The 13,923-nt window shown below is 42.1% G+C and overlaps 1 protein-coding gene across 1 annotated transcript in view; it reads left to right on the forward strand.

The window, feature by feature from the left end:
- LOC146867871 (elastase-1-like) overlaps positions 1-13,710 on the forward strand; it is a 75,271-nt gene extending 61,561 nt beyond the window's left edge. The window contains exons 5-6 of the mRNA XM_085608584.1: positions 1,950-2,113; positions 10,005-13,710. Of these exons, the coding sequence (XP_085464710.1) occupies positions 1,950-2,113; positions 10,005-10,184 (344 nt within the window). The 3' untranslated portion in view covers positions 10,185-13,710. The remainder of the gene's footprint in view (positions 1-1,949; positions 2,114-10,004) is intronic.
- Positions 13,711-13,923: the final 213 nt, after the last annotated feature.

Below are 13,923 nucleotides of genomic sequence, written 5' to 3' on the forward strand. Positions count from 1 at the left end.
ATAGTATGCTCCACTACACATCCCAGGTCTCAGAGCCTATGTTTATTGTGGCTGAAGACTATGTCCATCTTGGTATTACCATGACACATTGTCTTTTAGTCCTGTTTATAGTAATGCAAACCAGAAATACAGGAAAGGTAAGCGGGGCAGGGCCTGGGAACTTTCAATCCATTGGTTAGAAAGTGCCCAAGAGTCACCCCCCACCTGGTGTCAGGCCTAAATGTGGCACCTCAAGGCACCATCCGCAGGACACTTTCTGAACCTGCAGAAGAAGATGAGGACTGGATCTCTTGTCTGTGACCTAAGAGGAACCCTGAAGGACTGAACCTGTACCCTCTTTTAATCAGAATACAGAAATGAACTCCAAGTGTCAGTTGACCGGCCTCCTATGTGGCTACATCGACACAACAAGCTACAACTTTCGCTGAAGTTCCCAGCTGACCAGAGGAAGCTGGGCTGGACTGAACTTTACTTCTGGCTTCTGCATGACATCCTGTGAGACTCCAAATGTCATCCCCTTGGGTCCTGGGGGCCTTCCTTAGAAGTGTACTCCTGTAATTGTTTTGGCACTAGAAGAAAGTTTGGACTTTTGAAAACTTTTCCTTCAGAGCTTCAGTGGGACACACAGGAAGAAATATCTGAGCAGCAGTTCCCCAGCATGGACTGGATGCCAGCTTCGTCCCACTCAAAGGTCCATACACCTCTGGAAAAATGACTAAGGGCCTGATTTAGATCTCAGTGGATGGGCTACTCCATCCAACGGTGACTGATATCCCGTCCGCCGAAATATAAATCTCATATGATACAATGGGATTTATATTTCGGTTGATGGGATAGCCGTCATCGTTGTGACGGAGTAAACCGTATGCCGAGATCTAAATCAAGCCCTAAGTCCCACTTAATGTTGGGACTTAGAATATTTTCAGCAGAACATCTCCAAAGATCCAGAGAGCTACTGGAACCAACCTGATTCAGGTATCCGGCCTTCGGTTCCATGGTTGCGGCACAATTTCAGCAACGTCCCGCATGCGGAGGATTTTTCTTCTATAATAGTGTTAAAGAGCCATTCTGCATTGAAACTTACAGAAAATGTCAAAGATTTTCTTCCAAAAAGTAACAACATCCCTTTCTGAAGTGAGACTTAGAAACTGTTTTGACTTCCAGACTTTTACTGAGTTAAATCCACTTGGTGTATTGGACCCGGCCTCCATTGGGGTTGATCTCAAATCTTGCCTAGGTCCCAGTTTACCGCTTCCAGAGATTATCACTGGCACTTAGTGCCTTTGGCTTTGTTTTTACTTAAATCTTTAAAAATTCATATCTCTAGCTCACCTTATTGTTTTTTTTTCTGTCATTTTGGTTACTGTATTTGACTCTATTATTCTAATTTAGTTTGAGATTTTTATCATTTGGTATTTTGACTTTATTACTGTCTTTGTACTGCATTAATACTTTGCACATTGCCCTAAGTTACGCCTGTCTGCTCTGTGCCATACCTACCAGGGGGGTGAGTTCATGTTAATTTAGTGATTTTGAGTGTTCGCCCTAACAAGAATTATTAGTCCTGGAGGTGGGCAGTCGCCACCCACCCCCAAATATTAATCCACTTTCTTAGAACCTGAACTATGCCCTAACTATACGTTTTATGGAAGAACTGACACTTTTAATTGAAAGCATTACGCATATTATACATTAATTGAGGGCAATTTGCACACGTTCGAAGGTGCATAATGACTTTGAATATGTGAAAACTGTGCCTCTTTTTAACCAAGCATATTTTATGTATACATACTATAAGTTCAGATTTTGTTTCGTTTAGGCAGTGGTAGCATTATATGCATCAGACCCTCTACTAGTGAGCTATTGTCACAATCTGCATTTTACAGTTTTCACAATGTGGACAAACGTTAGCTGAGCATACTTTGAAGTGAGTTTCTTGTGTTTTTCAGGTGGAAAGGAGAACCTCACCCTCTCTGAAGTTCTGAATCAGGTGAAATTACCCATCATAGATTTCAAAACATGCAAGCAGAAGAAATTCTGGGGAGACCGTGTGCGAGAGTCAATGATTTGTGCTGGTTTACGTGACACTGGAGGCCCACCTGCTGCTTGCCAGGTATAAAAATGTGTTACTTATTGTAGAGCTCTTTCCGCAAATCTTGAAGATTTGTAGCACTGTGACAAGCAAGTATTATTATTACCCAACTCAGTGATACTCATTTTATCAACCTTTGAAAGATAAAATGTGTGGGTCCAAAGTAAGCCTGAGTGGTGAATTCTGCTCCATTCGCGGAGTTTGCTGAGTTTTTTTAACTCCACGGAGCTCTGAAAAACTCCGCTCCGCTAAGTTTTTCCCTCACTCGCACTCGCCAACGGTAAGTTGGCAAGCACAAATGAGGAAAATCCAAAGCTAGACCACTTCCCTGTGAGATTTCTCAACGTTGGCGGTCACGGATGGTCACTACTGCTCATGTTGAGAAACCTTCCGTTTGCGTTGAGGAAGCGCCCGCTCGAGTAAAACTTCTACTCGAGCGGCAGAAAGAAGCAGTGCCCTCTTGCACTGTGTGAGATGTCGCTTGTTTTGATTTTACAGCGTGGGACAAAAACCCGGCACTAAAAATCAGTGCAAACAGCATGAGGTAACCAACTCCCCCGCTCACGGAGCTTTGTGCAGCTTGGTGGAGTTTTTTTGTCACATTGCAGAGTTCCAAGTAGCACAACTCCGCAAGCTCTTCCCAGGCTTAGTCTGAAGCTTAATCTCATGTAACTGCAGCAGGCATAGTAACCCACTGAGCTATCGAACCCTGTTTCAATGGCTGTTCAATGCAGCAAGGCATGGGCAGGTGAATTAAGAATGTTAATCTTCACTAACACATACTTAATACTGTCTTCCCTGTGCTCATAGCAGTCTAACCGTCATCATTAAGTCAAACCACAAAAATATTAGATAAGCAGCTTCTTTATATGTATTTTAAGTACATATTTGCATGTTTGCACATAATAATGTACAATAATCACTAACCCAACATCATAATTGACCTTAGACTGTGGATGGGAAAGCAGACAGTGGTGTATTGTAATATTCATTTACAGGGTGCCAAGCACAAATTTTGCTTAGGGTATAACCATACTGTGCAGGTCCTACAGTAGACTTAGATTGCAAAAAATAGTGTTTATGTCGTCACCACACTTTTGAGGCTCAACCAGGGGACAGAAAGAAATGTGATGAAGCCAGGGTCATAACTTAGCAAACTCAGCCTGCGTTTGTCTTTTATAGCTGGACCACCAGCAGAAGACTCAAGCGTGTCAATTATGGATGGGGGGGGGGTGTAATCGGTTATGCTACTTCTCTTGTAATCCTGACGTGTCCCTTGCCACCACTGGTCGCAGCAAGTCATAAAAGCACCAGCAGGAACAGAAAGTAAACAGGGCTGATAACGCATTTATTGTCTGTGCTTGGTACAACCTTCCTCTTCCCCTGGTCCTTCAGGTCAACATCAGAAGCGGTGAGGGGATGGTGGTGTGACGGAGTGAGCCCTGTAATGTCCTCAATATTCAATATGTGTATGGTGACGCTTCCACACAACCTTCAATGTTGGTGAATTGACATTTATGAGGAGGTTAGACCTAGTTCATCAGCCTTTGGTGTCACTGTACCTGCTGCACTAACTACCTCCTAGAATAGGGAATTCTTAAGGGACTATGGGTCTTTATGTCCCTCATTCTACCTGTCTTTCCTTCTCTGTTCCCTATCTCCAGCTCTCTCTTCTCCTTCGTTCCCTTCACTCTCTCCTCCTTAAACTCTGTAAGCAGCTGTTTACCCCTCTGCTATCACTTGTACACATCGTTTTCCTCTCTTATCTCCCAGTATCCTTATTTCTGGTCCCTTTCTTTTCCCTTTCCTTTGCCCCTTTCGCTTGCCCTTATCTCCCTTTTCTTTCTCTGTGATGCTTAAGTAATTCTCTCATTCGGTCTTGTTTTCCCTTCCTCCTCTCCTTTCTTTCTTTCACCTTCTAATTTTCCTTCATTCCTTTCCTATCTCCTCTCCATTTCTCCATTATCCTCGACTCCCTCTTTACCCTTCCCCTTCCCACCCTGTCGAAATATAGACTCCAGACAGACTCTGTGTCTGAAAATTCTGAAAGGGCAGTTTTAAAATAACTGCATTTTAAGCAGAGAAGACTGAGTCCCCTCCCGCCTCAGGGCCTTGGTGTCACTGCACCAGCTGCACTACTGGCAGACCATAAAGGTCTGGCTAGTACTATAGGGTTTCCATTTGCCTCCCGAAAGAGCAAAGTGGTCCCAGACAATAATCTGGCCTATAGTCTATGTAGAAGTCTTTGAAATAAACATGGAGCTCACAGATGCTTTGTCATGTAGGTTGCAGCTTAGCCATGCACTTCCAGGAAAAGCACTTTAAATTCAATTTCGACATGTAACTGAGTGAAGACTGTAGGGTTTTTGCACAAATGAGATTGTATGGGCTGTTCTGTTTGCCTGTAAAGCACGACATGCGGTTAAATTATTGGACAACAAATTGAAAGAATTAGATACAATGAATTTAGAATAGAAAAATTGACCAGCTGTGCCGGTGATCTGAATGCACTTTGTGAAAATATTTCAATTATTAAATGACTCTTCACTGGTCTCCCATAGATTCTGGATCATACTTAGTGGTTATATCCTGTGAACAAGCAGGTCCGCCTCAAGCCCTTTAGTTAATGGTTGAATAAATGGATGAATTAAACAAATTTGTTAAGGCTAGCTGATAAGCCGTTGGGGTGTCCTGATGCTAAAAAAACAGTACTGGTGGGCAAACAGGTCGCGTGGATTAGAATAAAGAGCTCTTATGGTTGTGGTAAAGTATGTCTAAATGTGGTATGGTTGTGTGGGGTCAGAGATGCTCAGAAGCATTTCATTATTATCCTTTACAGCATTTGGGTGTATGGTCTCAAAAAGGTATAGAAAGGATCACTCTATGTGGCCCTAGATCTCGCACCCAGATGTTTATACCATATTCAAGTCTCTGTAAATAATGCACTCTTATATGCATCATTGAATCCCAACAGAAAGAGCTACATGCAACAAAGAGGCCTGTACATCTCCAGGCATCATGTCTGGTACAGGGAGGTGCAACGCTGTGATGTAAACCATCCTCGTTGTGTTTTCAGGGACGAGAGACCACGCTCCTTACAAACAAATCCTTCTTGCTTCAGCAACTGCAGCTCCGAACAACTGCAGCTCCGAAAGTCCTAAAGAACTTTGGGGCATATTTACAAAGAAGTGATGGAGCTGGGTTTTCACCTTCTTGGCTTAACGCTGCGTTCTGCCACTTCTGAAACGCAGGGCTGCACCGTATTTACAACAATATGGTGCAGCACTGCATTTTCCCCGCACTGGTGCTAATTTCAGCTGCCTAGCGCCACGCAGGCACCCTTGCACCATAATGCAAGGGTTCCTGCTTTATGGGCAATGATTGTGTATGTGCAGGAAGGGGTCCCTTCCTTCACATTAACAATCTGAAATGGCGATTGTTAAATTCTATGTGTGCTGCTTTGTTCAGCACACATAGAAGTTGCAACTCGTCATTTGTAAAATGATTCTTTATGTGCAGGAATGGAAACCTTCCTAAACATAAACAAGCATTCATGGCGTATTTCTGTCTTTATGTTTCCGGCACAATGCAGCCCACATAAAACCAGCAAAAATGAGGCTATATATTGCATTTCTCCTCGCTGCGCCCTGTAAAGACCAGGTTTTCCCTGTCCTAATTTTGGCGCTGCCCCATATTTACGCCACTCTTGTAAATATGGGGCAGCATCAAAATCAATGGGTGTTGCAGCGGAATACCCACTGCAACACCCATTGCCCACCCATTTCACGCTAAGTATAGCATTGAAGAGTGCCTTATTTACAAGGCAGCATTAAGCCACTTTAAGTGGCTTAACGTCGCCTTGTAAATAAGGCAAAGCACGTATAGCCAACACAACGTCAAAAAATGTTCTGGTGGCGATAGGGGCTTGTAAATATGTCCCTTTGTATTCTTGTTGACCCAGCACGTGAGGAAAAGGGGATCTTGGTCTAGAACTGAGGAAGGAATCTGTGAAGGATTCTTGGGCAATTGGCCATGAGGGGGAACACAATCCAGGCCCTGGGCCAGGAGCTGCGGCTGGGAACGCCTTTTGGCTACCTGGTCATGTCGAAGGTTAGTCCCACTTCCAAATGAGGAGGTTCAGAGGGCCATGCAGTCCTCATTTTGACCAAGGCCTTGAATGCGCGTTAGGTGGAATTATTTTACTGGCCAGCATTCCCACATGGAATTCAGCCTTTTAGAAACTAAACCCCTTGGAAAAGGGAATAACAGTGCGAACATGAAAATACAGTGCTGAATTCTGCACAGTATTCCCTATTCTGGGGGCTTTCATCCTGTCACTTACCACCTACTCTGAGCATATGGTTATAGGACCAGTTGCTTTCCTCAGTGGTGGGGCCGGAAGGAGTGAAGTTTAGAGGCTAGGGTAGGGAAAGGGAAGAATGGTTTAGGAAGCGGTGGACATTGCTTGCTGCCTCTAGCCAAAGAAAACACTTGGCAGGGACTGGGGTATGAGGCTTAACTGCTGGTGCTGGCAAAGTTGCTTGCGATTTTACAGGTTGCACTTTCCATCCCAAAAAATTGGGTTCGGTGTTCGAATCCTGAAAAATCCAGTAAGGGAACACTGGACCATTTTTGATCAGGCAGAACATATTCCACCTGAGGATACCGCTCTGACTAACTCTTGATAAGGGCTGAACTAAAAGGATGAAGTAGGCTTGAGACCAGAGGCTCCATTTAAGTTGAGCAAATTTTGCAAGAGGCAGTAACAAGTAGTTAGAAATAGCAATAAGTCAAAAATTCTCAACTCCTCAACTTTTGTTTGAGAAAGGTTGAAATGAAAATATTGCCATCTGCCCCAAAACTCACCTGGGTCCCACCACATGTGGAACAAACTCATGAAAGCAACACCAAAAAATATGCGTTACTTTATAAGACCAACTTTCCTAAACAAAATGGTGAATTGAAATGTAATCTGAAGAAATTACAATTGTGGGCATCTCATTGCTGGCCAGATTAATGGTATTGGAAATATTAGTCCAAAATTCTGCCAGTGACCACCAACCAAGACACTTTACCTGACGTAGTAAAGAAGGCAAGCAGAGGTCGGAGACACACTCCTTAATGTAGAGGCAAACTATTCTACTTTAGTTCTCGAATTACCAGATTTGAATAAACAAATAAAACAAGAGGATGTGGCCTAACAGCCAGAGCTGCCGCCTTTGGAGCTGGGGAACCAGGTACGAGCCTCAGCGTCCGCTCCACATCCTGTGATTTGGGCAGATCACATAATCTTCCCCTGCCTAATGTGTCCTTGTGTAACGTAACTGGTGCTCATGTATAGCGCTCCAATACCTTCGGGTGGAGTTCGAGCTATATAAAACTGCAAATAAAAATGTCTTATGCCACATATGCACACGTAAAGTACGCCATTAATAGAAAACTGAAAAATGTTTCAGATCTTCGAATTAACACGCGAATGCATTTCGTCAAATATTGCCTTCATGGAAGGCCATTGGACGTCAAACAGTTAGGCCTACACTGGCGAGGATTACCTTACTTACAATTCAAGATAGGTAGAGCTAAAAGAAAGATTTGAACAGCCACTGTCAGAAACCGGTTCTTCTCTGAATGGAGTTGGAGCCGCTAGTTTGGGAGAGGGGAGAACGGTTGGTTTATTTTATCCCACTCTGTAAAACCCTAATTCTTCCTAAATTATTTTCAATACTGCGAAGCAGATTTTTATATTTACCAAAGTGAATAAAATAAGAAAGTGATATAATCAGATTCGATACTCTGGCCTGCTTTAGGCTCTGGCGGATGGGATACAGTCCATCTGGGCGACCAAATATGTGACACGCATTATTCAACAAAAATATTGTTGCTCGGTTGACGCAATAAGATACTGAGTGCCCTGTAAGGTGGGTTCGTGACTCTTATGCCCCCTTTCTATTCCACACACCTCTTCAGTTGTTCTTTGTCCCAGCAGTGTGAACTCTTTGCGTTGTTTATGTGTTATCCATATGATATGGCAGCAAACTGATGCTCTTAGTAAAACGTTGGACGGTGCTTGTAAACCTCTCTGTTCTTAACTGACTTCTGACGTTTATTGTTCTAATAAGTTATAAAGAATTTCGTAAATACTAGGGACATTTATTTGGGCATTGAAAACACGAAGCTGTTAACTGCCCATGTTTCATGAGTAGGGTGCTTTAGCACACAGCGCACGGAGCATTCTGGGACTAGGAGGCCAACATGTATAATGGACACAGTGAGTAAATGTGTGTATTACTGTTGGCTAAAAAACGAGGACTGGCTGAAGGTCACCTTCCTAAGAACTGTCCAATAGGCAGGGGTTTAAGTGGGCTGTGCCTCACCTCTGATGAGCACCGGCAGTTTTTTAAAGGGGCCTCGAAACAGGTCTCTATGGCTCTATTTTGTGCCCTGGAACAGGTGGTCTGTGTTTTTTCCGGACTGCAGTGACAGCAGGCACATCCATGTGCGCAACGCAAACTGCTCACTTCTCGCTAGTGAATAAGTTCCGGCATGATGTCATTTTCTCTCTGGGTTTCCCTTCTCTTTTTGAAACTCAGGAGCAGCAACATTGTTGTGTGGGCTTTAAGTGGAAGCTTTTTCAATATTATATACAAGCCATCGTTGCTGCTTATTTATCTTATGCAACTAACAACCATTGACAAAGCCAATAGTCCTGACTTGTTGTAGGTATTATGCTACTTGTGTAATATATCTGGATGCAATGACAGAAACAGCAAAATACAAGTCGGTTGGGACACTATGCTAAGCACAGATTTTTAGCTTACGTGTTTTTAAGCCACACTCTTAATTACATTGACCACGCACCTTTGAGAGACCCCCCAGTTTTTTCATCCCACTTAAAGCCCTGCCGATAGGATTATATATTATCGATATTCACTTAATTTAATTTGACTTCCATTAATTCTCACTTCCCAAATACCATAAGTCGCTCACTCTCTTACCATGTTGTTGTACATGTTTCTCTAAATCCCTCCCACTCCTGCACCACCATCAAACACACGTACCGCAAAATGCAAACACTAGCCTATTGGCACTCAGCATTCCTAAATCAAACGAACAGTGACTTCACACACCTACTGAACTCTGAAAATAAAATGTTGCTCTCATTATACATCCTGGAATTTCACACCGATGTCCTCTACCCTGACCACCACCAGGGATCCCTCACACAATTAAAACTTTTAAAACTAAAATGCTTGCGCTCATTGGAAAATTGTGTCAAAAATCCAACACCAAACAATTTGAATCCTAGAAGCATGCATTGAGCACCATCACATCTGTTATCACAATTGACAAATCCTTATAGCAAGTTCTTATTTTGTAGCACAGATTCTATGTATTTTACTGTGGGGCTTGGTATGATTATATTTATACACATATGATAACCATCCTAAAACTGTTTCTTTGCTGACATTTGCTTTGCTGAAACTAACATACAACATTATATCCAGAAATATACATGCATCACACAAAACAAAGGATGTGCTCCACGTACCGCACATTTGTTTAAGTATTGGTTGGTTGCAGCGCAGCACTGGTGTGGGCAGACGGGCGCAACCACCCACTAACCATAGGAGTTCTGAATGCAGTTAGGTCTGGACAGAGTAAGTTGTGTGTCTTGTACCTCTACATAGTTTAATCCAAACCATACTTTGAGGATCTAATCCAGAGGCCTTCTTTGGGCCTGCGTAGATCACCGTTCACCATTTTAAACGCATATAAGAGTACAATAAAGCCATTTATGGCATTTCAGGCTATTTATCAATATTATAGGTGTTTTATGCATTTTTTGCAAGCTTTCTTCTAAAAAGTAGTTGTCACGTGCATATAGATTCACCCAAAATTGTCTTTCTTTCAGGGGGATTCCGGCGGGCCCCTGGTGTGCCAGATTGGAAAAGAAAAGTGGGAGGTGCATGGCGTGGTAAGCTTTGGGCCCATTGGATGCACCGTGGAGAACAAACCCAGCGTGTTTACCCGCACCTCAGCTTACATTCCCTGGATTGAGGCAACAAGGATCCGGGATTTCTTCTTGCATTGAGTCTCACGAGACAAGCCTTGGGGGATCATGCAAAACACGGAAAGATCTTGTGTGAAAATTAGGAATCTGCATGTCTTTTTCATATCTACACTAACAAGTAATCATATGGAACATCTCCACTTCTTTTTTTACTCTACCCACTCCTACCTAGCACTGTCTAATGGTGTGTCTCAAAAAGCAGAAGAAATTCAAGCAATGAAATACCCAGTTGCCCACACTACTCCCATCCAACTCTTTAGACCCTAAGGACCTAGTATCATGTTCACCTTTTCACACACTGTTGGCGTTAGATTTACTTTATTGTGCAAGACCCAATGGACAGTTTACAAGGAGTCTACCTAGACCAAGTAATGAAGAGGATTGTTCATTCATGCTAAGGTCCAATTTACACAATAATATAGTTATCACAGCATTAGAGCCCTTTATTGCTTGTGAACCGATGAGTCGTCATGTAGGTGGTTCGTGTAGGGATTCTATGTTCCAGAAGAACACACAGAAGGCATTTGTTACTTTGTAAGGATATTCAACTGCATGATGCACAGTCAGATTAGCCAAGCACAGTAATGACTATGGATGAGAAATAAAAAATGTCCATATAAATACGGATGGTTCACCCCATTAAAATGTAGCTGGTTGCAATCAGTATCTTTCCTTTGTACCCATTGATGTTTTACTTGCTAATGGCTAGCAGTCAAGTCAACTTTTTTCCCATGAGTGACTACATTAATACTATGGAAGTTCAATGTGAAATGTAGACATAACACCTCAAATAGTGATACGCCTTCCAGCAATCCAACAACGAAAGCCTAGATTCAACTATTCTTCATTCAACATTGATTATGCATTATTGCCTCATATTGTGACCTGAACACGCGGCCTGAAGAGGTGTCAGACCGATATATGTAAGTAATTGCTGAAAGGTAGTGTACAGTTCGATGAGTATGACGCACAGTAAATTAAGGCTAAATTGGATTAGTCACTTACATGGCGACCAAGATGCTTCAGGAAAGAAGAGCTTAAAATTATCAGCAAACCATGCTATTGAAGAACAAATGCTCAAATAAATCTTAATGCAGTGCATGAAGTGAAGGCTAAAAAATACGAGTCCTCATGGCCTAGAAACAAAAAGAATTAATCAGAGACAAGGACAGTCTGTGCAAGCAAGAGTGGACAGCAGTGGTGGCAGAGGGACATACACGCGTCACTTAGTGCTCACGTATTGTTTACATGCATTGCCCAATAGCACTGGGATTGGCTGCAGAGGAAAAATATGAAAAGTCGTGACTCTCTGGAGGAAGTGTTTGGTATTGGGTAACCTTTCAGGCACCATATATGGAAATCTTCATCAGTCTTTTAAAATCCATATAAAGACATGCCCTTAGTTCACATATCTCATAAGCGATTTTTAGTTACCCTTCATACGCCGCAGCCCTTTTTGAGACCCCCAACTTTTTAACCCACTCCTTATCCCCTCTTAGCTTATTAAAACGCAGTCTGCGACCAATTAAGTAAACAAGATTGGCTTTAGAATTTTATGTTCCTTTTTGCCAGCTTTTTTTGGGGGAAGAGTTTTCAAAGCTAATGCATAGATGAAAGCCTGGAACAGACCTGCGCCTCTATTTCTCCCTCTGTTTTTTGTTAGGAGTATCTTTGCTGTTAGGAGTATTGGCCTAAACCCAGGGCATAAAACAGAGATGTCTCTTTCCTGTGTGGAGTCCTGACTCCTGGCCTTTGACTGTTCTAAGCAAAACCTAGACTGATTTCTATGCATGCTCCTGGCATATAAACGTGTTACTGCTAAACTATAAAAAAAAACAATAATGAACACCAATTTTATGTCCACATAAAAGAAAAAATCGATCCTAACTTTTCACATGCGATTGTATTTCTCCTGTGAACTGTGTAGCGGAAAAGATAAACAAATTCCTTTACTATAGGGATTTTATCAAATATTGAAGTGGTTGCCCTATGAAAAGCCTGAGCAGAGAAGGATTACTAGAGTAATACCTCTCTGCTCTGACATGAAAACAGAGAGGAACCTGGCCGCACATTTAGGCCATACACAAACGTGTGCTAGGCAGACATGCCTCCGAGGTCAGATTATCTAATTTCGGGTCATGTTTGTGCTATATAAAACTTCAGAAAAAAAATGTGTGGTGTACAAAACTTTCTCTTTTGTTTGATGTAATAAACTATAATGCTGTTCATATATAATCGGAACCCAGGCCACCCAAAGAGTGCACGTAACATCAGACTTGCCTCTATTCCCTATTCACATTGTTGTCAGGATTGGGGGGGAGGAATGAAGGCTTCTAAATTCATGTTTGAAAACTATCACTTTAAAAAAAATACTTCTCAATGCACTGTTATAATTTGATGTACTAAGGTGAAACAGTTCTGCATGTGAATGAAATCCACTTTTTGAATTTTGAAGAGACTTCATATTTTTACACTTTTTCTGCCAGATGTCTTTAAAAATCAAAGTGTTCCTAAAGTTAACTGGTGCTGGACACCCTAGTTACTTTCTTTCTTTAACTTCAATTACCCTTTAAATTAATGCATGCCTATTTACATAACATCTTCTTGATGTTAGTGCTGAGTTGAGTAAAAAGCAGTCTAGTGTTGCTGTTGAGGAGGGGGTTGCATGTAAAGGTCAGGAGGGTCGCGTGCGGTCCCTGGGCCGCACTTTGAGTATCACTGATGTAGACTGTCTATGAGAAGTGGAAGGAACTCCCTGGACCCCATACCCAGCAGTTTCATATGCTGTCAAAAGGTGAAGCTGCTATACGCTGATCTGAAGTTTGATTGATTGCGGGTTTCCACTGCTGGCTTGTTATGGAATTGGTATTCAAGGTCAGCACTGAAAACAACTAGGGCACTTTTGCATGTAGCACACCCCAAGCACCATTTCTCCTGCCTACTGAGCAGAAGAGTGTCCACTCTCAGATTGGGAAGTACAGCCAATAGCAGTAATAGCTGCCTCCTGCTAACCTCTGTCCATGTATGTAATGAAGACTGCGGGTTTCTAGTATCTTAGTTAACTAGTCACTGACATTGCTTTACAACGTAAGTTTATTCCAGTCCTTTGTGCACGATGACTGCATAGGAGCTATGCTTCTTTGTCTAAATGTAATAATTAAATGGTCCCCACACCTTAACTGAAATCATTACATTGTTGAACTGAGACAGTCCTCGGCCTCACTAAAGGGTTCATACAATTGGTTTACCACATTGTGTAGTAGAAGATCTAAGTAATGACTAGTGCCGTTTAATGAGTGTAATATAAGGCACCAGCTGGCTATTTAGAGCACCAGAAAGAAACACAAATGTGCAATAGTGTTTTGATTGGGGCTAGCAACATATCTGAAGAAGGCTAGTTCTATTTGAAGGCTGATGATTGAACCCTGTCAAGTTGCAGAAAGACTGACAATACCTGTTAAAACATTTTCCTATACATTATTAAACATTGCTGCGAATTGTAATTGTTTTATACACTCACCCTGTCAATAAAGGAAAAGTTCTGCTATCATTTGTTGCATGTGCTTTGTTGTAGATTCTAGATGTGGATTTCAATTTCCGTAAATGTAAGGTGCCATTTTGAGTCAGTCTTTTGTGCTCTATAGTCACTGAACTGCAGATTTTCAGTTACATTTAAAAGGGGATGGATGTCAACAACAAATTGGAAATCTGATGCAAAAGTACAAATATGAATAAGTCATTATTGTATTTCGACCACTGT

This window comes from Triturus cristatus, chromosome 1_2 (assembly GCF_964204655.1).
Source record: "Triturus cristatus chromosome 1_2, aTriCri1.1, whole genome shotgun sequence".
In the NCBI taxonomy this organism is placed as follows: domain Eukaryota; kingdom Metazoa; phylum Chordata; class Amphibia; order Caudata; family Salamandridae; genus Triturus; species Triturus cristatus.